The 23,633-nt window shown below is 40.2% G+C and overlaps 1 protein-coding gene across 2 annotated transcripts in view; it reads right to left on the minus strand.

The window, feature by feature from the left end:
• Positions 1 to 23,633, minus strand: part of ints9 (integrator complex subunit 9) — a 315,943-nt gene that overhangs the window by 243,744 nt on the left and 48,566 nt on the right. For both annotated transcript variants that reach the window (XM_051919331.1, XM_051919332.1), the window contains exon 7: positions 18,206 to 18,326. In XM_051919331.1, coding sequence (XP_051775291.1) covers positions 18,206 to 18,326 — 121 coding nt within the window. The remainder of the gene's footprint in view (positions 1 to 18,205; positions 18,327 to 23,633) is intronic.

The following is a 23,633-nucleotide window of genomic DNA, read 5'->3' on the forward strand; positions in this document are numbered from 1 at the left end:
ATGACGATATCATTTTTAAGATGAAATGCAGCAAAATATGTTGATTATATTATACAGATAAAACTTTTAACTTTAACTACACAGTGCTGCAACGCTAGTGAGCCGCTGGCGCTCCATTCACGGATTGTTCCTGCCTCGCGCTGTATTCTTGCTGGTGCTGATGCGACACTGGAAGGGTAGATGGACAGAATAATTAAACACGTACTATGAAGATATTTCAATGCTCCTTAAATGTTTTGAAGAATCTGTGTTCTAAACTTACAAATGGCTTAACGTCTATTACAGAGCTGATTGTGTGGCGATTGGATATTTGGAGAAAGAAAAGTAAGGACAGGAATTGGAGGTTAGTACATTTGAAAGAGATAGTACTGCTACAATAAAGTATTTCATCGAAGGTCGCGCATGGTGCAGCAAGCATCTTGCGTGAGACATGAACAATCACTGCGCCACCGTGTTCCCATGTTTAATAACATGCTTTAACTCCTATCATCATGAAAATGGTATCACATATACATCTCAGTATTTTAATTATTCAGAGAGCTGTAATATCATGAATGTAATGGATTCTGTGTCCTGTCGGAGGAAGAGAAAGCCCAGAAGCACGTAGTGATTCACACACATAGAAGATCAAATACAAAACAAAGCATTTAACATGCTACTTTAGTTACGATGGGATTGAGAAACTAGTACATTAAACAATTTTAAGATGAAGTTTATGATGTTCTACTTTAATGACAAAATAAACTATGTGATTAAAGTGGAAATGTAGAGATTAAAGTTGACATTTCATGCTTTTTCCCCCACTGTGTGCCTTTTTTATTCTAGGTACCCTAATAAGCTTTCATATGACACTCAGAAGGTGGGCTACGGACTCACTGTTACATGGCGACTTTGATATGTGACGACAACTTTTTTATTTCGGGCACTGTGTGACTTTGTGAACGTGACCTTTCGAGTTTCTCCGACACGCTATGTCACTTGATCAACTTCCTTTTGTTGTTTAGACCACTGTTTAAACCAGGGATTCCCAAACTATTTTGGGCAAGAGACCCCTTTTCCAAAATGAACTGATACCTCACACCCCCATAGCCAAATTACTTTAAAAATTCTCTCTCTAGTTTTTTTCCTATTGATACAAAATACTTACCAATTTAAAAGCTTTGCGGTTGGTTAAGTGAGTAAACTTGACATCATTTTCTCATCAAAATTTAACAAAATAGACATAAAATTCAGTAAATATCAAGTGTAATTAATAATTATTAATATAAATTACGTAAAAATACTTAAGTAGGTAACTATTTTTTGAAAAAAAAACATTTAAATCGCAAAGATAAAAAAATAAAAAATTCAGTGTGATGGATGAACCTGGTGACTTTCTACCAATCTAGCTAAATCTGGTTCAATATTGGTGAGTTGCAGCCTTAAATCTCCACGTTCGTTGATTTTCAAACAGTTTCTTTGTTTTGTCAAAATGTTTGTAACCACACTGAAGCCTTTTTCGACTAGGTATGATGATGGAAAAGCGATAAGGTATTTTTCAGCAATGTTCCACAATGCAGGATACTGTGTTTCAATGTTGCGCTGCAACCAGAACTTCTGATAGCCTTGGTTGAACTTCTGCTTAAGCTCCTCGTCTGTGCTGATGGTGATCAACTCTTCTTGCATTATCACATTAGCTTCTTCCATGGCTGTGATATTGTATGGATTTATTATCCATTGAGGAATTTGTAAATTTAAGAGATCCTCAAACCTCTTAGTAAAATCCTTGTGTAATGCGTCCATGTGAGTGACATATGATAAAATAACATCGTCTTGAAGCATTTCTGGTAATTTTGACAAATGCAGAAACTGTGAATATTCTTTTCTGCTTAAATTTTGTTTATAAAGGATAAGTTTACCCACAAAGGCCGATATTATTGATTTTGTTTTAATCAAGTTGAGATCGTCACCCTGCAGCTGAAAATTAACTTTGTTAAACATACCAAAGATATCAGTCAAGTAATAAATATCTGTTTTACAATTGTTCAGATTTTCTTTCAAATTCGGATCTTTTTCTTGTAAAAACTCCAACACAGATTCAAAAATAGTTGAAAATCTTGCTAAGCAAGAGCCTCTTGATAGCCAGCGAACTTCAGTGTGCAGAAGTAACCGAGTAAAGACTTCGTCGTTTTCCTCACATAGCTAAGCAAATAACCGAGAGTTCAAAGAATTGCTTTGAATCTTGTTGACAGCATTTATAACATATTGTAAAGACTGGTGCAATCTAGGACACAGATTTTTTGCTACTAAATGCTGTCTGTGAATCACGCAGTGAATGACCAGTACCTCAGGCAGTTGTTGCTTTAAGTGAGCTATAAAACCTCGATGACGACCAACCATAGATGCTGCACCATCAGTCGCAACAGAAACAATGTTCTTCCATGGAATAGCTTTGTTGGTAAAAAAAATGTTCCAAGGCCTGAAAAATCGATTCTCCTCTGGTATTGGTCTCTAAATATGTAGCAAAAAGCAGTTCTTGGCACATATTTTCATCTTTAATATATCGAACATATCCTAACAACAGAGATTCATTGCCGGGTAATGTAGACTCGTCCAACTGGAGAGAGAATCTGTTGGTCTGTAAGAAATTGCATAAAATGTTTTCCACGTCGCGACCCATCTCGTCTATTCGTCTCTGAACGGTGTTATTGCTCAAAGGAATTCTCTTTATAATATCATGTGCGGGCTTGTGCAATACATTGTTGAGGACCTCCGCAATGGCTGGTAAAATAAGCTGCTCTCCAATTGTGTGGGGTTTCCCCGACTTCGCTATTAGTAAAGATATATTATAGGACGCTCGTAAACCATCAACGTCTTGCATAGATGATGACGCAAACATCGATCTTATGAATGGCCTTTTCTCTAGTTTTTCTTTAAGTGCTTGAAAGAATGACAAGGGCTTACTTTTTTTGTCAGCATGTACTCTTGATAAGTGGTCCTCCATTTTTGAAGGCTTCATGGCATCGTTACTGAATACTTTTTCACATATGAGACACATCGGCAAGTGTTGATTTGATAGAGATGGAATAAATCCAAACTTCAAGTAGTCCAAACTGTATTGTCTGCATTTTTTTTTCGTGTCTGCCATCATAAAACTCGCAGTAAACTTGCAAATCAAAAAAAAAAAAAGTTTAAGAAACTACTTAAAAAAACAATAATAAAACGCGCGTAGGTAACTAAGCACTTTGTAAATTCTTTTTCAATCACTTTATTTTAATTCACTTTATTTAACTATGTAATCACTTTGTAATCTCTTGAAATAAATTAGTAGATGAGTGTATTATCATTCAAGCTCCAACGAATTTCAAAACGCAAATGAACTTCCAACCTAAGTGCAAGCTTGTTCCATCCATCCATTTTCCAACCCGCTGAATCCAAACACAGGGTCACGGGGGTCTGCTGGAGCCAATCCCAGCCAACACAGGGCACAAGGCAGGAACCAATCCCGGGCAGGGTGCCAACCCACCGCATAGTGCAAGCTTGTTATATAGTAAAATATCAGGAGCATGTTTGGACTTGAACTTGATCATGATTTCGTTCGTGTTAAATCGTGTATATGTGTCAAATACAGAACAAGTCAAAACGTGCCCGAAAGACTTATACGCTCAAACTCATTATCTTGCACGAACTTGTCCATGCTTATTGACTTGCCGAGTTTTTCATCTTGTACGAACTTGTGCACGCTTATCGACTTGTTGAGTATTTTAAAAGTACAACAATGATACTTCCTACTAAAATATTAGTCATTCTTATAACAAGTTGGTACACGTAACACAACTTATACAGTATCTTGAAAGTTTCAAATAAGAACTTGTGTTAATTAATAGGGGTCGATTTTTAGACCTCGTCGACCACCAAAATCAGTTTTCGTTTATGTCAACCCGTAGGAAATCTATTTCGACCCCAAGGGGTCGATATCGACCACTTTGGGAACCTCTGGTTTAAACCAACAAATAGTAAGTTTTTCCTTGCCTCCCATTGGTATTCGCTGAAATTCTTCTATTTTCCCTCTTGCTTTTGCCATTGCCTTTTCACAGAAGGCTGAGCTTAAGGGCTATTTATATTGATTTGCATATTCAAAGAGGCGTAATTCTGGGAGGAGTTGGGGTGGAACAGAAGGCGCGTGCACGTGTGTTACTTTTAACGCTGACCGGGATTTATGGAGCGGAAGAATGTGGAAGTTGGCGTTCGCAAAGATTTATGCATCTGGATTTTTTTGTGCGTAAGCACATTTACGCTTTTGTGCTTACGTCATGTTATAGTGTGAATTCAACGCATGGCGTTATGCATGAGGCCCAAGGTGTCCTGGGAATTTAACGGATGTACTTCAGGATGAGCTTTCTTTATTCTATCTTTATTTTAGCAGTATTATCTCCGTCAAACGTACCAACCCCCAATTCCTGCCCTTCCATTTTTCCCCCCCGAGGTAACCAGTTGCCGTATTCACTACTGCTGTGCCACCATGCCCCAACAGGTTTAATACATGTTTTAATGGATTTCATCACGAAAATGATATCAAGAATACATCTTAATATTTTAAAATGCTCGGAGAGTTAGAATACAGTCATATGAAAAAGTCTGGGAACCCCTCTCAGCCTGCATAATAATTTACTTTCAACAAAAAAGATAACAATGGTATGTCTTTCATTTTCTAGGAACATCCGAGTACTGGGGTGTTTTCCGAACAAAGATTTTTAGTGAAGCAGTACTCAGTTGTATTTAATTAAATCAAATGTGAAAAACCGGCTGTGCAAAAATTTGGGTACCCTTGTAGTTTTGCTGATTTGAATGCATGCAATTGCTCAATACTGATTACTTGCAACACCAAATTGGTTGGATTAGTTTGTTAACCCTTGAACTTCATAGACAGGTGTGTCCAATCATGAGAAAAGGTATTTAAGGTGGTCAATTGCAAGTTGTGCTTCCCTTTGACTCTCCTCTGAAGAGTGACAGCATGGGATCCTCAAAGCAACTCTCAAAAGATCTGAAAACAAAGATTGTTCAGTAACATGGTTTAGGGGAAGGCTACAAAAAGCTATCTCAGAGGTTTAAACTGTCAGTTTCAGCTGTAAGGAATGTAATTAGCAAATGGAAGGGCACAGGCACAGTTGCTGTTAAACCCAGGTCTGGCAGGCCAAGAAAAATACAGGTGCTGCATATGCACAGGATTGTGAGAATGGTTACTGACAACCCACAGATCACCTCCAAAGACCTGCAAGTACATTTTGCTGCAGATGGTGTATCTGTACATCGTTCTACAATTCAGCGCAATCTGCACAAAGAACATCTGTATGGCAGGGTGATGAGAAAGAAGCCCTTTCTGCACTCATGCCACAAAGAGTCGCTTGCTGTATGCAAATGCTCATTTAGACAAGCCAGATTCATTTTGGAACAAAGTGCTTTGGAGTGATGAGACAAAAATTGAGTTATTTGGTCATAACAAAAAGCATTTTGCATGGCAGAAGAACAACACCACATTCCAAGAAAAACACCTGCTACCTACTGTCAAATTTGGTGTAAGTTCCATCATGCTGTGGAGCTGTGTGGCTAGTTCAGGGACTGGGGCCCTTGTTAAAGTAGAGGGTAGGATGAATTCAACCCAATATCAACAAATTCTTCAGGATAATGTTCAAGCATCAGTCACAAAATTGAAGTTACGCAGGGGTTGGATATTCCAACAAGACAATAACCCAAAACACAGTTCGAAATCTACAAAGACATTCATGCAGAGGGAGAAGTACAATGTTCTGGAATGGTCATCACAGTCCCCCTGACTTGAAGATCATTGAAAATCTATGGAATGATTTGAAGCAGGCTGTCCATGCTCGGCAGCCATCAAATTTAACTGAACTGGAGAGATTTTGTATGGAAGAAGGGTCAAAAATACCTCCATCCAGAAACTCATCAAAGGCTATAGGAGGTGTCTAGAGGCTGTTATATTTGCAAAAGGAGGCTCAACTAAGTATTGATGTAATATCTCTGTTGTAGTGTCCAAATATATGCACCTGTCTAATTTTATGATGCATCTTGCATATTTTCTGTTACTCCAATAAACTTAATGTCACTGCTGAAAAACTACTGTTTCCATAAGGCAAGTCATATATTAAAAGGAAGTTGCTACTTTGAAAGCTCAGCCAATGGTAAACAAAAATCCAAAGAATTAAGAGGGGTTCCCAAACTTTTTCATATGACTGCACATTGCATTCAGGATATTACATGTGGCGATCACTGCCTGCATGCTCCTGTCGGCAAATTGCAGTATGGATTCACCATGCTCCCACATTTTAATTATTAACAGTGTACATTATTTAAATGAAGTTAACAGTTTAGCTGTAAAATGTAATATACATACTTTAATGCTTTTCATCATAAAAATGATATCAAGCATACATCCTAGTATTCTAACAGCACACAGCTCCAAGATGTTAGCTCTTAGAAATCTAAATCAACTTAGAAGCCAGGGATCACCATCTGTAAATACACGCTCTCTTCTACTGAACTGAATTTCTTTATTGTCATTGTATGCAATTGGTTCATAAATTGGCTTATGTTGTGCATTATTACAGTTGTACAAGTTTACAGTGAGGTAACTGTAATTAAGTCTGTTCATAGCTCTTGGGATGAAACTGTTTCTGAGCCTCGGCATCCATGCAGGAAAGGCTCTGAAGTGTTTGTCGGATGGGAGAAGCTCAAATAGACTGCAGCATGGGTGAGTGGAATCCATGAAGATGCTGGTGGCTTTCCTGTGGCAGCGTGTACTATCAATATTCTCCTGCTGTGAAAATGTGTGTAGCTTTATGGCAACATTTAATTTTTATACATCTTGAAGTGAGCGCGGAAATGGGCGCATGCAACATTTTATACACGAGGCTCGTACTCTGCAGCCCAAGCCTAGGAAAATTAGATTAGTTGGACTTTTTATCCCAGAGGAAAATTTGTTTGTAGCAAGAAACTACATACTGTAAATACTAAGGCATTGTTATACAGATCCAATAAAACAAAGATACAAGTGACAACCAGTGTTATCCTATATATACAAACACTCAAGATTAGTATACAGAATAATTACCTTCAGCAGTACACAAAGTAATAATTCAGAACTCGGCAAAAGAAAACACATACCCAGGAAGAATGTTTCCCCTACTTGATCCAGTGCTCCTTATCCCCTTTACTGGCAGCTCAGAGAAGTCAGTCACTTTCAAGTTACACAAAGTCCTGAAAATGGCCAGATACCTCTACCTCTACACCAGTGTGTACTTCTTATCATTTACTTACCCTGTATATTCAACTGTGAGTCTCATGTCCCAAAATGGCTATAAATAAAAAAAAAAACTCTACTCAGTCAGTGGTTGATCTGGCTAATTAGGACCTTATCGATTGATGGCTTTTTGCACAGCTGCAAGCACCTCGAAGTTTTTTCTTTATTATTTATTTTGCCTTATACAATTTCTTGTATTTGGAATTTGTTAGTTTTCTCTTTGGGTCAGAAAGCAGGGTCATCCATTGTACAGTGCCCCTGGAGCAAGAACAGGTTAAGGGCCTTGCTCAAGGGCCCACCCAATAGAGTAGTATCTCTTTTGGCAGTAACCGGGATTCAAACCGGCAACCTTCTGGATACCAACGCAGATTCTTATCCTCAGAGCCACCACTCCACAAATGTATCTGCAAGTTCACTGTTGGTTACATCTGACTCCTATTTAAGTGAATCTGGATCATGTCACCATTTATTTCTGTTAAAGAATCATTCAGGGTATCGGTTCCCCTTCCTATCCTTCGTGGAATGGAACACTAACACAGGTTTCTATAGTCATAGCTACTAGTATTACTGGAGACTGTGGAAGATTGTGGGTTCGCTTCCCGGTTCCTCCCTTTGTGGATAGCGCTCTGAGTACTGAGAAAAGCGCTATATAAATGTAATGAATTATTATTATTATTATTGATTCCAGTGACTCATTTGATTTCCACGGTCAACAACACTGTTTTGAGGATATGCAATCAGGTGAGAGAGGAGCATTACTCCATTTCAAAAACACTGTTTTGAGAACATGCAACTGGGAAAGAGAGGAAAATTAAGCCAAGTACAATCGTCAGGTCAGGTTTGGGAACATGCACTGGTACAGCATGCTACCGCACCCACCAGACTGTGTGGCAGACACACAGTCCAGTCCAACCTCTGCTGCAGCCAGGTGTTACATGGGCATACCCCTGGCCTGATCCAGGCACTTGGGTCCTCAACCACGAGGATCCCAAGAGCCAGATCACTTTCGGGGAGTCATGCCAATTGGCCGTAGAACCATAACTGACACTCCCTCATAATGCAGATAATGTGCCTAATTCGGGACTCCATGAGCAACTGCTCATTCGACACAATGTTGAACCAACGGTACCCAAGGAAAAGACACAGTATCAAAGGTGTCCAAATCTTCGTCTCAGGTCACTGGATAGCATCCATGTCTCGCAACCATATAGCGAGACAAGAAGCACCAGGCCTCTAAAGACTTAGACCTTTGGCCTTTTGCACAGATATCGGAAGTGCCACACACCCCTTTCCAACGACCTCATGACCCCCCCATGTTCTCCCAATCCGTCTACTGACTTCATAGGAAGAGTAACCAGAAACATGAATGTCACTGCCGAGGTAAGTAAACCTCTCGACAAGGTCGACACTCTCTCTGCAGATGGCTGCGCCTAAGAGGCCATTGAATGCCTGGGTCTTGGTGTATATCCGGGACATTTGCAAGTCCAGACACTCAGACTCCTTGATCTGTCTCTCGAGGGCACCAATCAGAGCCTCCATTGACTTGGTGACCTTGACCTCTTAACCCCTCTCTCTCTCTCATCTATCTGATTTGACTATAAACTCAAACCACCTACACCTGAACACCAGCAAAACCAAAGAGCTGGTGGTGGATTTTAGGAGGACCAGGCCCCTCATGGACCCCGTGATCATCAGAGGTGACTGTGTGCAGACCTATAAATACCTGGGAGTGCAGCTGGATGATAAATTGGACTGGACTGCCACTACTGATGCTCTGTGTAAGAAAGGACAGAGCTGACTATACTTCCTTAGAAGGCTGGCATTCTTCAACATCTGCAATAAGATGCTACAGATGTTCTATCAGACGGTTGTGGTGAATGCCCACTTCTACGCGGTGGTGTGCTGGGGAGGCAGCATAAAGAAGAGGGACGCCTCACGCCTGGACAAACTGGTGAGGAAGGCAGGCTCTATTGTAGGAATGTAGCTGGACAGTTTGACATCTGTGGCAAAGCGACGGGCACTGAGCAGGCTCCTATCAATCATGGAGAATCCACTGCATCCACTGAACAGTATCATCTCCAGACAGAGGAGCAGCTTCAGCGACAGACTGCCGTCACTGTCCTGCTCCACTGACAGACTGAGGAGATCGTTTCTCTCCCACATTATGCGACTCTTCAATACCACCCGAGGGGGTAAACGTTAACATTATTCAAAGTTATTGTCTGTCTGTATACCTGCATTGTTATCAGTCTTTAATATTTTCTTTATTAGTATGCTGCTGCTGGAGTATTTGAATTTCCCCTTATACAGATACTTTATTAATCCCATCTATCTATCTATCTATCATCACATAGTATTGATGGGGGATTTTAATGTACATACTGATGTGGAAACTGACACTTTTAGGAAATGTTTTACTTATTTGTTAAATTCAGTAGGATTCTGTCAGATTGTCAAAGGTCCAACTCATAATCATAACCACACATTAGATTTAATTATAACTTACAAAAGTTGAAATTTAAATATTACTCCATTAAAGAAAGTTATTTCCGATCACTGCTTAATTACATTTGATTTGGTTCTGCCCTTACCAATACACTCACAGATTCAAAAAAGGACAGTGCAACATCTAGACTGTAATTCTGCTTAAGAATTTATAGATATTTTGAGTTAAGTCAAGTGTACTTGTGGAAAATCATTTAGATCAGTTAACATCGAATGTAAACATGGAAAACGATTTAGATCAGTTAACATCACATTATAATATGACTGAGAGATGCTCTGCGATGCAGTGGCTCCCCTTAAAACAAAAGTGATCAAAGCACATAGAAACTCTCCATAGTTTAATGAAAACAATCGAGCTCTTAAATTCGAGTGTCAAAAACTGGAGTGCAGATGGAGAACAACAAAGCTGTATGTCTTTCAAATTACATGGACAGAGTGTTAAAAAATATAAAAAAGCTCTCTTTAAAGAGCTTTAAAGCTCACTCAGATTATTATTCTACAATAATAGATAGCAATAATAAAAATCCTTGGGTACAAAATAACAGTGGGAGATTCGGCTTTTAGTTACAAGGCCCCTAAACACTGGAATGGTCTGCCTGCTAGTACACTGTTAAAACAGTGGCTAAAAATGGGAATTCAGATCTACAGTGCAAAATACCAACAAATATTAGCAGTACAGACTGTATGAACATCTTTAAAGAGAAAATTAAAAATATAAGATCCCAGATCGCAGCATCACAGTGCAAACCACATACTAGCTTGGCAGACCCTGTCTCACATTGCATTCAACACTTCAGAAATTTTAATCCTGTAACTGAGCAGGAAGTCTTGACTTCAATTTCTAAAATGAAACCTTCTACTTGTTCCCTAGATCCGGTGCAAATAAAACTAGTAAAAAGTGCAATGGATGTTCTTGCTGCGCCTGTTCTTAACATTATTTATAGTTCATTATTGCATGGTACAGTATCTGATGTAGTAAAACTGTCAGTCATCAAACTATTACTTAAAAAGTCAGACCTAGACCCACACATACTTAATAACTATAGACCCATTTCAAATTTACCCTGTCTAAAATACTTAAAAAAAATCAGCTTTAGTCACACCTTACATATCATAATCTACTTGAGAAATTCCAGTCTGGTTTCCACACTGGTCATAGAACAGAAACGGCACTAACGCGTGTTGTGAACAACATTCTGATATCCTCTGATGAAGGAAACTCCACTGTAATTATGTTGTTAGACTTAAGTGTAGCGTTTGACACCACTGACAATTCTATTTTACTGCACAGGCAGGAAAAAGTTGGGCTTAGAGGCACTGTCCTTGCCTGGTTTAGTTTTTATTCATCTAATCGATTCAAATATGTACAGAAATGTGCCGACAGCACTCCATCATTATACACAGAACTGAGATATGATGTCCTGCAGGGCTCAGTACTGGGACCTTTACTGTTTTCACTTTACATGCTTCCACTGGGATCTATCATTAGAAAACAATGTTAATTTTCACTCGTATGCAGATGACACCCAGTGTTCTTTAATTAGTTGTGTTCGTGAATTAAAGCACTGATAAAACAAAGATGTTACTTATAGGAGGGAATAATTATGAACGTGACCATATTTTGTCATCAATTAACTCAGCTGGAATCACCATTAGTTTTACTGAATCAGCCCGCAATCTAAGTTATCTTTGATTCTAGCATGTCATTTAAAGCGCACTTTATAAAGATGTCTAAATCATGTTTCTTTCATCTTAAAAATGTTGGGAAATTAAGGTGTTTTCTAAAGATTTTGAGAAATTAATTCATGCATTTATTTCTAGTAGGATTAATTACTGCACTGGATGTTTAAACTGTTCTTTAAACAGCTTCCAGTTAATCCAAAATGCTGCAGCAAAAATTATTACAATAGCAAGAAAATATGAACACATAACTCCAGTTCTTAAATCCAAGCACTAGCTCCTAGTTAAGTATAGGGCAGATTTCAAAATCCTCCTTTTAACATATAAAGCCTTAAATGGCCAAGGTCCAGCTTACTTGGCTGAACTGATCATGACTTACAAAGCAGAACATATATTAAGATCTTAAGATGCTGGTCTGCTTATGATTCCAAGGGTTAACAAAATAACAGTGGGAGATTCAGCTTTTAGCTACAAGGCCCCTAAACACTGGAATGGTCTGCCTGCTACTATAAGAGATGTTCCTTTGGTCTCAGCATTCAAATCCCGGCTGAAGACACTACTTCAGTTTAGCATATCCTGACTACAGCTGCTGATTTACTGTACAGACTGCATCTCTGTTGTTTGTCAATAACACTAAAACATAAGTAATATGATAGTTATCACTTGTCACTAACCAACACTTAGTCTGCTTCTCTTTTAGGTACTCAAATGTGGCACTTGGTGCCACTGCCCACCTGCCAAACTGTTTTGCCTGCCTAAGGTAAGGTCATCACTGATGGAGGATCGCAGGAATCATTGGGTAGAGGGGTCCTTTCATCGGATTGACTGGCCCAGCACTGACTCAGTTGTGGAATGGCCAATAGGGGGAGGCAGCTTGATGGCTCAGGTCTCCAGGACTCTGAACAAATCCAAATCATATTATGTAATATCATCTACTACTGAATTCTGATCTGTACTTGTAATATTTCTATTGCACTATTATATTGTATTGAGGATTACTTGCATTCTGTGTATTGTATTTATCCCCCCCCCCTTTTTTTTTTTTGACACCCACTGCACACTCAACCTACCTGGAAAGGGGCCTCTCTTTGAACTGCCTTTCCCAAGGTTTCTTCCATTTTTTTCCCCTACAAGGGTTTTTTTTTTTTATGGAATTTTTTTATATGGTTTTTTTTTTTATATTTTCCTTGTCTTCTTAGACATTCAAGGCTGGGGGCTGTCAAAAGACAGGGCCTGTTAAAGCCCATTGAGGCACTTCTTGTGTGATTTTGGGCTATGTAAAAATAAATTGAATTGTATTATATCACAGCATCGTCAGCAAAGTCAAGATCAGTGAATCTTTCTTCGCCAATAGATGCCCCACAGCTGTTGAAAGCTATGACCTTGCCCAACACCCAGTCCATGTAAGCATTGAACACAGTAGGAGGAAGAACCCTGACAAACCCAAGAAACTACTGGGAAAAATGGAGAGGTTCTGCCTCCACTCTGCACAGCAGTCACAATACCAGTGTACAGGCCAGCCATGATATCCAGTAACCTTGAGAGGATCCCGTGAAGTCTCATGATGTCTCACAGGGTAGCTCGATCCACTGAGTTGAACGCTTTACAAAAATCAACAAAAGCTGCAAAGAAAGTCAGCCAATATTCACGTTTGCGCTCCATGAGAACCCTCCGTGCCAGGATGTGGTCAATGGTAGACTCCATCCATCCATCCATTTTCCAACCCGCTGAATCCGAACACAGGGTCACGGGGGTCTGCTTGAGCCAATCCCAGCCAACACAGGGCACAAAGCAGGAACCAATCCCAGGCAGGGTGCCAACCCTGGAGTTCAATGGTAGACTTCTTAGGCATAAAACCAGACTGCTCAGGTCGCTGGTAGGTGAGCAAGTGATCATGGATCCCACTGAGGACGAACCTGGCAAGGACTTTACCCGGCACTGAGAGTACTGTTATCCCCCTGTAGTTGCCGGAATCCAGGCAATCACCCTTCCCCTTCAAGATAGGGAAGATATGACCCGTTTTCCAATTAGCTGTGATGACACCAGCCTCCCAAATGGAAACAAAGATTGCTTGCAACGCTAGGAGGACAGCCTTACCACCAGCCTGGAGAAGTTCACCCCGGACACCACAGATCACTGCAGCCTTCCCTACCCTCAGCTGGTTCACCACCTGTGCAATCTCAGTGCGATGGTCCACAGCTAATTGGAAGATCGGCATCAAGAACCTGGACCCAGAGATATCCAACGTCCTAGCGGAGGATTAGCCTTAAACAGCTGCTCAAAGTAGCCAGCCCATTGAAGTCACAACTGCAGTGTCATCTGTAAGGACAGTTCCATCAGCTGCCCTGACTGTGACTCTTTGAGGAACAGATTCAGATGTGCATAATGATAGGATTCCTCTGTAAACAGGACGTGGGTCACTAGACTATAGATGGTGTGTCACTTGCTCAGATTCCTCTAACAAACACCTCCTTATCTGACCTCAGAGCCCACGCAACTGTCCTTCTTAGTTCCTGGTACGGACCGGACCGGAACGGTCATCAAGCAGTGCGTTGTGACGCTGTGCTCTGTGAGATGAAACACCTCCTTCTGGAACACTGGTAACAGCCCTCAGCAACCTTCAGGAAGATCTTCCACATCATATTAGGATCAGCAGTCGTACCCAAATCTAAGTTCCTCACACAAACTGAATGCAGACTCATCAGAAACAGCCTGATCTTGGAGTCTGACCAGGTCCAGACTCATTTTCTTAGTAGGTGGTAACCTACTGGACATAAGCTGGATATTCAGAATAGCAACAACAAGTCTGTGATCAGAATTCATAAACTGGGCACTTCTTTAGATCCTGCAGTTTTGTAAGAGCTTCAAGCATCTGCCCACAAGGATGTGATCGATCTCCTTCACCACACCACCATTACTGGATTACCCAGTCCAACGATGCAGCTCAGAGTGCTGGAACCAGGATCCAGCATTTATTGGCCTTTTACAATGTCAAAGAAAAAGGAGCCACTTTCACCATGGTCACCAGACCCATGGGGACCAAGACAATACTCATAGCCAGCCCAGTCAGTGCCAGTGGTTGCATTGAAATCATCCATGACGAAAGGAGTGTCACCTCAGGTCCACCCATCAACCACCGAGTATAGTTGCCAATAAAATGTCTCCCTCACCGAGACATCACTCACTGCAGTCGGAAGCATACACTGAGACAACAGAGAAGGCTCCCAGAGAGTGCCGTAATCTGTGACAAACAATACATTCATTGAAAGCAGCAACATTGGACACCATTGGAAGAAGCAGATCCGCACAACAGCAGCTACTCCCTGAGTATGACAACCATCAGAACGATTAGACCAATAAAAGGTGTATCCACCTACAGAATTCTGGCCAGTCTCAGATTTGAGCACCACAGAGAGTGCCACCACTGAAATGTGGAGTTTTTTTTATGCAGCTCATCTGACAGCAGAGGAAGATGATCTTCATGGCCAAGAGACAAGACATTCCACGTGCCTAACCAGATGGGCCGCCTCCAATTGGGAGTAGAGTGCTGCTGTGCAGCAGGCTACACCACAGCACTATACCAGTTCTGATTCCTGACAGGCCTGACCTGATTGGCTCTCTGACAGTTTTGACTCTTCTGGGAATGGGGCAACCCAAGGCTTTTCCCCATTCCCTTCATAATGTGAGCAGACTTCCTACGGGCAGCTGCAGCACAGCTACTCCCACGTAAAGCAGAAAGGAGTCCTTTCTGTCATCTCAGAGCTGCATGTTTTTGTTTTTTTTTTTTTAAATGGTGGCTGGAGTGCCAATCCTGCCACCAATCCCCATGATTTCCCTACAACTTGGAGGACTGCTTGCAGGGCTGAGGACTGGATGCAGTTTAACATCATACCCAGTCCTCACTGGTGAAAATACATCACTGTGGTACACTTCTTATAGCAATCGATGTTACAATGGTCCTTAAAATGTAGGGTTCTTATGTGTACTTTCACAAAAAGATGGTATTTTTCAGAATTATCAAGGCATTAACATTTTTGATGCTTGAACCTATACCATTGTCTAAATCAACCCCCATGTTCTTTTATGCCTCATTATGTTAACTAACTTGTATTTTCTTAACAGGTCAAATTACATCAGGCAGCTGAGTGTGCCAATACAAAGATTATTAATTAATAGATGTATCTGAAAGATACTTTTGCGTTTCTGAATTTGATTATAAAGCTCATTGTGACGATGCGGGTTCTCTCCATGCTCCCATCGTCCTTCCGGCAGCCCTGAACCCGACACCGTCAGTAATGTCACCGATGAGCTTGGCAGTGAGGCATAACAATGAAACAAGGGGATGGTGCAAAAAGTGCAAAGTGCTTTTATTTAACCCTTTAACCGCCAACTCCCTAAATATTCCCCAAGCCAGGCGAAATCTGAACAATTTTTGTTTTTTTACTTTTTTACATTTTTTTTTACATTTTTAACATTTATTCAAGCAGTATTGACCACTAAATGTTGTGCAAGTTGCCAGTGTATACACGAAATCTATAAATGTAACCTGAATTCTCAGCTAAGCAAAACATCTTGATACCAAACCGTGCCCTTTTCAATGGTAGATACTGTCGAAACTGTAAGCGGCCCTTCCACGACAATAAACTTTCATCAACTGCAACTGACGGTCCTGGCATGTAGGGCAACTGAAATGCTTCAAATAAATGATCAATCAAAGGACGTAGCTTGAACAAGCGGTCGCGGTTTGGATCTTTCTTATCTGGCTCGTTTCTGTTGTCATTCAAATGAAAGAATTTCAGCAGCAAAGAGAATCAGTTACGTGTCATGACAGCTGCAAAAATATGTGTTGCATACATAGGATCTGTAGACCAGTACATCTCAATATCTGGTTTTCTGATTATTCCCATCAACATCAAAATCCCAATGAATTTTTTCATTTCGTTTTCATCAGTGTCAAACCAAGCACGAACACGGGAATGTGGAGGTAAATTGGGATTTTTCTCAATAAACTGTGCTGCATACAGATTTGTCTGATGAACAAAATGTCTAATCAAATCAGGTGACACAAACAGCTCATAAAACTGCTCAGCAGTGTAATTGTTTACATCAACAATAAAGCCACACGTTCCCTCAAACGAATGCAGAAAAGGTAGTTCACCTCGGGCAGCAGCCCAGCTGAGATGCTGGGGATACACCCACTCAGCGCCGTCATCCGATGCGTCTTCATTCACAATATCATGCAGCGCACGTTGCTGCTCATCACTGTCACTAAAATCTTCTTCAGAACTGCTACAATCATGATCAGAACTGTCCAAAATCGCCTGCAAAGCCTCACTTGAAGTCAGTTTACGTTTCGCCATATTCACAGCTGTTACATGCGAATCACGTCACATGACCGGCCAAAACAACCACAGACTTGTCGAAATACAACGTAGTAATAATACCCACGCCAAACCGTCAGTTATACTACTTGCCAGGCATTCATATAACCACAGGCAAATGTGCCGGATAATTCCGGCAGTATGGCGTTAGCATTAAAACAGCGGTGCCGGATATATCCGGCAGAGGGCGGTGAAGGGGTTAAAAACAAAACCAACAAAACAAAGTCCAAATTAAATAAAGTGTAGTGCAACAAAACGTCAATCATTAAATAAATAATCCATTAAAACGAGTGAAAAGGTGGAGGTTAAAAACACCATAGAAAAATCCTTTAAAAACAACAAGGTTAAAACAATGGCTGGAAGCTGCCCTTGAAAAATAAAACCTGGTGTATTCCTACTGCTGACTGGCGACTCCCCTGTTTCTCCCATCCAGGCAATACACCAGGAGAGTCACCCTAGCTGCAGCTGACCTGCTCTGTCTGCTTCTGCTGGTCGGTTCGCCTCCCTGACTCCGGTAGGCTCCACCAAACAGCGACTTGGAATCCCCAGCGACCAGGGTGCTCACACTGGGGAATCTATGTCCCAAGTCCCGACTCCCACTGCCCTCTCAGCCTTACACAGCCAGCCGTCCTTCTTCCGGTCACTCCTGCTCTTCACTAAATCTTCAGCGAGAGCGACCACAGTCAATTGCACCTCGGGTGCCGGCCAAACACCCAGGCTTCCCTGCTCAGCTGCACGCGAGCCTGTGCTCGCTCGCCCTAGTGCACTGGCCTTCTCCTCCTGCTTCCTGCCTTCTCCTGCAACCTCCCGTTATTTCCTGTTCTCTCTCTTCGTTTTCTTTCCCCTGCTAGCTGCCTCGTGCTTCTATTTAATATTACGGGGACGTGGATCAGCTATGGCAAATCAGCAGCTCCCGAGAACAATTGTGGATGTGGACGACTCCTCACCTGTGCACTTAAGCAAGGACCGCCCACATCACGAACTTCCCCAGGAACCACTTCCGCGACACAACCATGCCCCCTTTCTAAGCTGCAAGTGCGCCGATTATTTATTTAAAAAGTGGCCTTTGACATGAGCTGTGGACCCACTATACCACACTCATTGGTACACTAATAATTCAGTGCCAATTAAAGGGGCAGGGGGTAACACCCCAGAATATTTCAGAATAAAACTCTGAAAGTACAATAATTACTTTTACCACCCCCAACCTCCACAAACTACTCCTATATTAAAGCATTTTCACTGAGCAAGATGTTAAAATACAAGCTTTAATTAACTGGCAAATGACATAATAGCAGCAAAAGTCTACAAAGATATCATGATTGCTTTTAAAAATACTTACAATTTTTTGTGAGTATCCAACTAACTGGACCTTGCTGAGAGCTGCATTTACATCTTGAATGTTATAGCAGGGTTTCCATGTTGTGACATCTACAGCATCTTTAAGTGAAGATGGAAGAAGCCTGTCAAAAAAAATAACATTTAATGTATGAAAAACTAAATAATAAATATATATTTATTTCAGTAAATGCTGAAAAGGAAAGAAGATAAAAAACACAGAACTTCAGTTGTATAGCTTTAATCAGGCACACCTGGTATAACACTTGAGTAGACATGTTGTACTTTTAATACCTCAACTTGTATATTCTACGCCCTAATCAGTGTATTTACTGAAACAATTTTCCTTGTGTAGCTCTTCAATTCAACTGACCCATCAATATTACTGTTAATTATAAACATTTTCCTTTAGAAGTGTTGCACGATTTATCCAGATAATTATCAATTAAGTTTTGTTTGCAGGAGTCCCAAGAAAGATTTTCACTATCCTTTCTATAATGCTGGCCCAAAAAAAAAAACCCACTCTCTCAGGGTAACACTATTAGAATGAACCATTTCTACCACAAGCTTTAATTGTAACAACACAGTCCATATGCACTTTGTTTTCACCCTATTTTAAATCTTGTGACATCACTAGTGAGTCTACCAGAGTGCCATGATCAACATCAAAAAAGAAAATCATTAATAAAAAATGTAAATGTATTAATCCAAACAGATATAATACTCTGACTTGAGGTAAGCCTCCCCACACCCATAAGAAGTACAATAAGTAATAAACTAATCAAAACACATTGTTTGTTAGAAACATAATGATAGGGTCACATTTTTGACAAATATTACTTAATATAAATGTTGTTTTAGAAAAAAATACAATTTAAAACTAGGAGGAGAAATTTTAAGCAAAAAAGCTGAAGTCTTATCAATGGTGGGTCAAAACTTTACAACTCAATATGTTACAACCATGAATATGTCATATAGAATCTTGCATTTCTAAGGTTATGACGTAAAAAATATCACATGAGAAACCCCACTGATGTAAACCATATTTTAAGGTATGTACATTTCAAAATTCCAGGACATTTCATGACTTTTCCAGGACCAACAGTCACAAAAATCCAGGACTACTTTACAGTCTGGATTTGAATATCCACAGCAAAATTACATGAACCTAATGAGAACACTCATGAACTCAAACACGTGACCTATCTTACATTGCTGATTACTTACAAAAACTCAAATTGAAGCTTGCGCCATTTACCCAGAGTAATAGTAAAGTTATGCACTATTTATGTAATTCTAGGCAGGGCCACTACATTTTAAAAAAGAGATACAGTACACCCCCAACATTTTCAGGGGTTACATTCCTAAAGCATCCGCGAATTGTGAAAAACTGCAAATTTTGGATGTGGTTAAAAAAATGAAATTTTTATAGTTTAAACCCTAAATATGCCACCAAAACACTTTAATTTCAAACTCAGCTTAATACATTACCTAAAAAAAAGAATGTAAAGGTAAACCTCTATACTTTACTGCTATGTCTCCTGCAGTGCTAGAATGTAAAATACAAATGTTACCGCTATATGTACAGTACTGTAATTCATGAAAGCACGTTTTCATTGCCAGAAGCCTTAGAAGGTGCAGGGCGTTTCGGCAGCACCTTGGGGCTTTAACCCTTAAACTGCCACATACTTGGGGGTTAATGCATCCCTGGACACCAAATACTTTTTTGCTGCACTTTAAGTAAACATCACAATTCACAAAGAAAAAATGAAATTTTAATAGAACACATTTTTTTCATGCAAAGAGCATCACAATTACTGCTACACTGATCATTTTACACACTGCTAATGAACTACAAAAAACTATTTAAAAAACTACTGGAACAATATGTACAAGATGCAACTGACACCATGGATGAAGTTAAGTAAATCACCGAGCCAACTGCGCTTGAACTGGCAGCACGCAAGCACAAAGAGGTAAACGCTGGCGATGGCAAGCTAGTGCAGCGGCTCAGTCCAAGAGAAAGTGAGGCTGCAGGGTTTCATGCTTGGGTCACAGAATTGCACAGAAACACAGGAGATTGTAGAGACAGGAACTTTATTCAGACACTTCAAACAAACATGTCTCTTTCAGAAGTAAAACGAGCTCAGTATGCAGTTAGTTATCGATTAAAAGAATAGGCAAACATCATAGGGGAGCACAATGGGAGCGGACCCGCAACAGGAGCAGAGGATGACTGGGGGAGGAGAGAGAAACAAAGTAATCAGCCAAAAAGGACAGGCGCTGTTCAGGCTTTGAAGTATGCGTAGCGTCGTGCAAGAAACATATCACGTGACAGAGCAGCCACAAGTAAGCCCAGCAAGTAAGGGAGCAATGTGAAAGCAGTCGATCAGCGTTTTTTAAGAGGGATTTTTTGAGGAGCTTCCGTGTCTTCTATGGGTGTGTTCAGCCCCCCTGCTCACAAGGGTTTGGCAGTAGTCATGAGCTGGCTGCTCAATGAATGTACGGCACTGCCTGATCAGCTCCTGTGTGATTGCAAATGGCACTGGGAAATGACTATAGCTGCTTGTGGTGGTTTATGGGTGAAGAGGAACAAAACGGAAAACACAAGAACACTCAGCTGGAGATGCATCACAGTCAATCAGCAGCAAGGAGAAATGAATAATGCTGTAGCGGTCCGGTGCCACTAAGATTCACACCGTTGAGAAGATGCCGATTTATTTTTATGGGGGAGATTCCAAGGACGCACCCAGCCTTGGCCCGACCCGCATGCACACACAGAAACAAAAACAAAGCAAACCGGTAATCAAACAGCAAATAAAGAATGTAATGAAAACAAATGAAATAAATGAAAATAACGATACCACCCCTGTTCCCCTTACAGTGATTACACATTAAATACAACAAAGCACCAAGAAAACACACACAGTAAATCATGAAAAACGGATGAAATGTAATGATTAAAATAGATAGTCCAGAGATCTGCACGTTGAATGGGAAGCCACTGCAGGGACTGCTGGGAGTCGCAGCTTCAAATTCTATTGGGTACTTTCACCATCCCAAGCCGCGTTTCCTCTACAGTTGCTTCCTGTTCTCTCTACAGTACAGTATTGCCACGAAAAAAAGCCATAAAAATTGTGGAGAATATTTGCAGTTTCTGCTAACAATTATTAGATATGTTCTAAGGAAAAATCTGCGAATGACTGAGGCCACGAACTCTGAACCGCGACTTCGCTGGGGTCTACTGTATAACATTTTCTGGAAAATGAATGTGCGATAATGTATGTGGTGTGCGCAGAGATGAGTCATGCGAATGTGTTAGAGTGAGCAAGCACAATACACAAAGAAATCATGGAAAAAATTCTGTTTGAGCACTGTTTACAAAATACTTTGTTGTGGTAGCAGAATTACAAAAACTTAGTTGAGGTACTAGTGAATCAATACCTGTTCGGCTAATAAATAATACTAAAAAAATTGTTAGCATATTTCAGGTAGTAAAATTGCTGCGGATGAAAAGTATAAGATATACCTTGGGAAGGATTATTATGCACACTGTATTACTCTCTATGAATTCATTATTAGGAGACATTTCTTTAAACAGATTGCTAATGTCTTCATCAAGACTTACCTAAGTAACTTGAGGACTTGTCTATCACATTTAACACCAAGATTTCAGACCTTCACTTTTAGTCACATAAAAAGACAAAGATGGCGATAAGTATTACAAACCCAAAGAGTTCTCACTATCACCAGAGGTGGGTAGAATAGCCAAAAATTATACTTAAGAGTAGCGATACTTCAAAATAAAATTACTCAAGTAAAAAGTAGTCAACCAAAAACTTAAATTATTCAAGAGTAAAAAAGTACTTGGTGAAAAGACTACTCAAGTACTGAGTAACTATTTAAACATAATAAATGATTTATTTTTTAGAAATGTTGTAAAAAGACAGACAAAAATATAAAATAATGTGCAAATTCTGCTATTTCCAAATAACAAAATAAAAAAATGAGTAAAAATAAATCACATCTTTACAAAATAAAGATGCACAAATAACACAAAGTTCCAAATCTCAGTTTTCACAACAAAGCTTTTGGAGCCAATACCTACAGTAGGTAACATGTATGTTTGAACAGTGCAAACTACTTACAGTGATGAGATATCCTGTACACTGACAGTATAATACTGCATATGCACTTTGTGGTGTAGCAGGTCCGCGGCTTCAAAAAAAAAAAAAACAAAAAAAAAACGAGGCCAGTTTCAAATCCATAAAGCCGTGTCACTCTCCGTGGGCGCAACTGCATGACCATGGGGAGTTAATGAGGTAGTTGGAGCGAGTCGTACCTGCATGTGTGGGTCCGATCATTCTCAATTGATTTATTGGCTTCCTACGGCGTGTGATTAAGGCCCACGGAGACGGGAGTGTATATATACGGGTCAGCACGAAAAAGAAGGGGGAATCAAAGAAAAGGAGAAAAGGCATGAGATTAAAATACATGAAAGGCAGGCTTGGGAATGACGATCTGGTTCTTGCAGTGAAGCTGTGACCGTTTAACAGTGAACAAGAGCCCCGCATGACTAAAAAGTCTCTCACAGGCTGCAAGACGCAGGAAGTTTGTGTGTGGTCATGTGACTGCATGGCTACGTCTGATTGGTGCAACAGTCATACAGTAGATCCACTGGCAACTTCTCTCTTGCAACAATATAGTTTAATGTATAAATGAAAAAAGTAACGAGTCGAGTGTTGCCCAATGTAGTGGAGTAAGAGTAGCGTTTCTTCTTCACAAATGTACTCAAGTAAAAGTAAAAAGTATGGTGCAGTAAAACTGCTCTTAGAAGTACATTTTTTAAAAAAAGTTATTCAAGTAAATTTAACTGAGTTAATGTAACTCGTTACTACCCACCTCTGACTAGCACTATTGGTTATTTCACTGGCACACAAACAACTTGCTGGTGCAGTGGTGAGATGACGATAGCCCACAAAATGTTCAAGCAAGTTTGTAAAAGAATTACTGGCTTCCTGCAACACTCTGTGTAGTGGCAAGGTTGGCACCAGACTACACTTTGGGAGTCTTGTAGTTCAGGACTGACTGGGATCAGACATGAGAGTTGTAAAACATGGAGACAGACACTAAAAGGTGGTGTTTCCAAACAGAACCGTGCATTTTATTTACAGGTGCACAATTTAAAAAAAAAAACACAAAAAGCAATGTCCCTATCAAAAATGGTTAACATCATTTATAGTGAATTACCAGTCACAAATATGAAAAATACTCAAAGATAAAAAGTTTTATATACACAAAAACCACAGTCTTTCCAAATAAAGAAAATGTGCTCGGGAAGAAACTACACAAATAAAGTCCCATGAATGCACAAAAATATTTACAAGAAAAAAAACCCAAAAACAAACCCAAGATATTAAGATATCTTCACC

The sequence above is a fragment of the Erpetoichthys calabaricus genome, chromosome 15, assembly GCF_900747795.2.
Source record: "Erpetoichthys calabaricus chromosome 15, fErpCal1.3, whole genome shotgun sequence".
Taxonomy (NCBI): domain Eukaryota; kingdom Metazoa; phylum Chordata; class Cladistia; order Polypteriformes; family Polypteridae; genus Erpetoichthys; species Erpetoichthys calabaricus.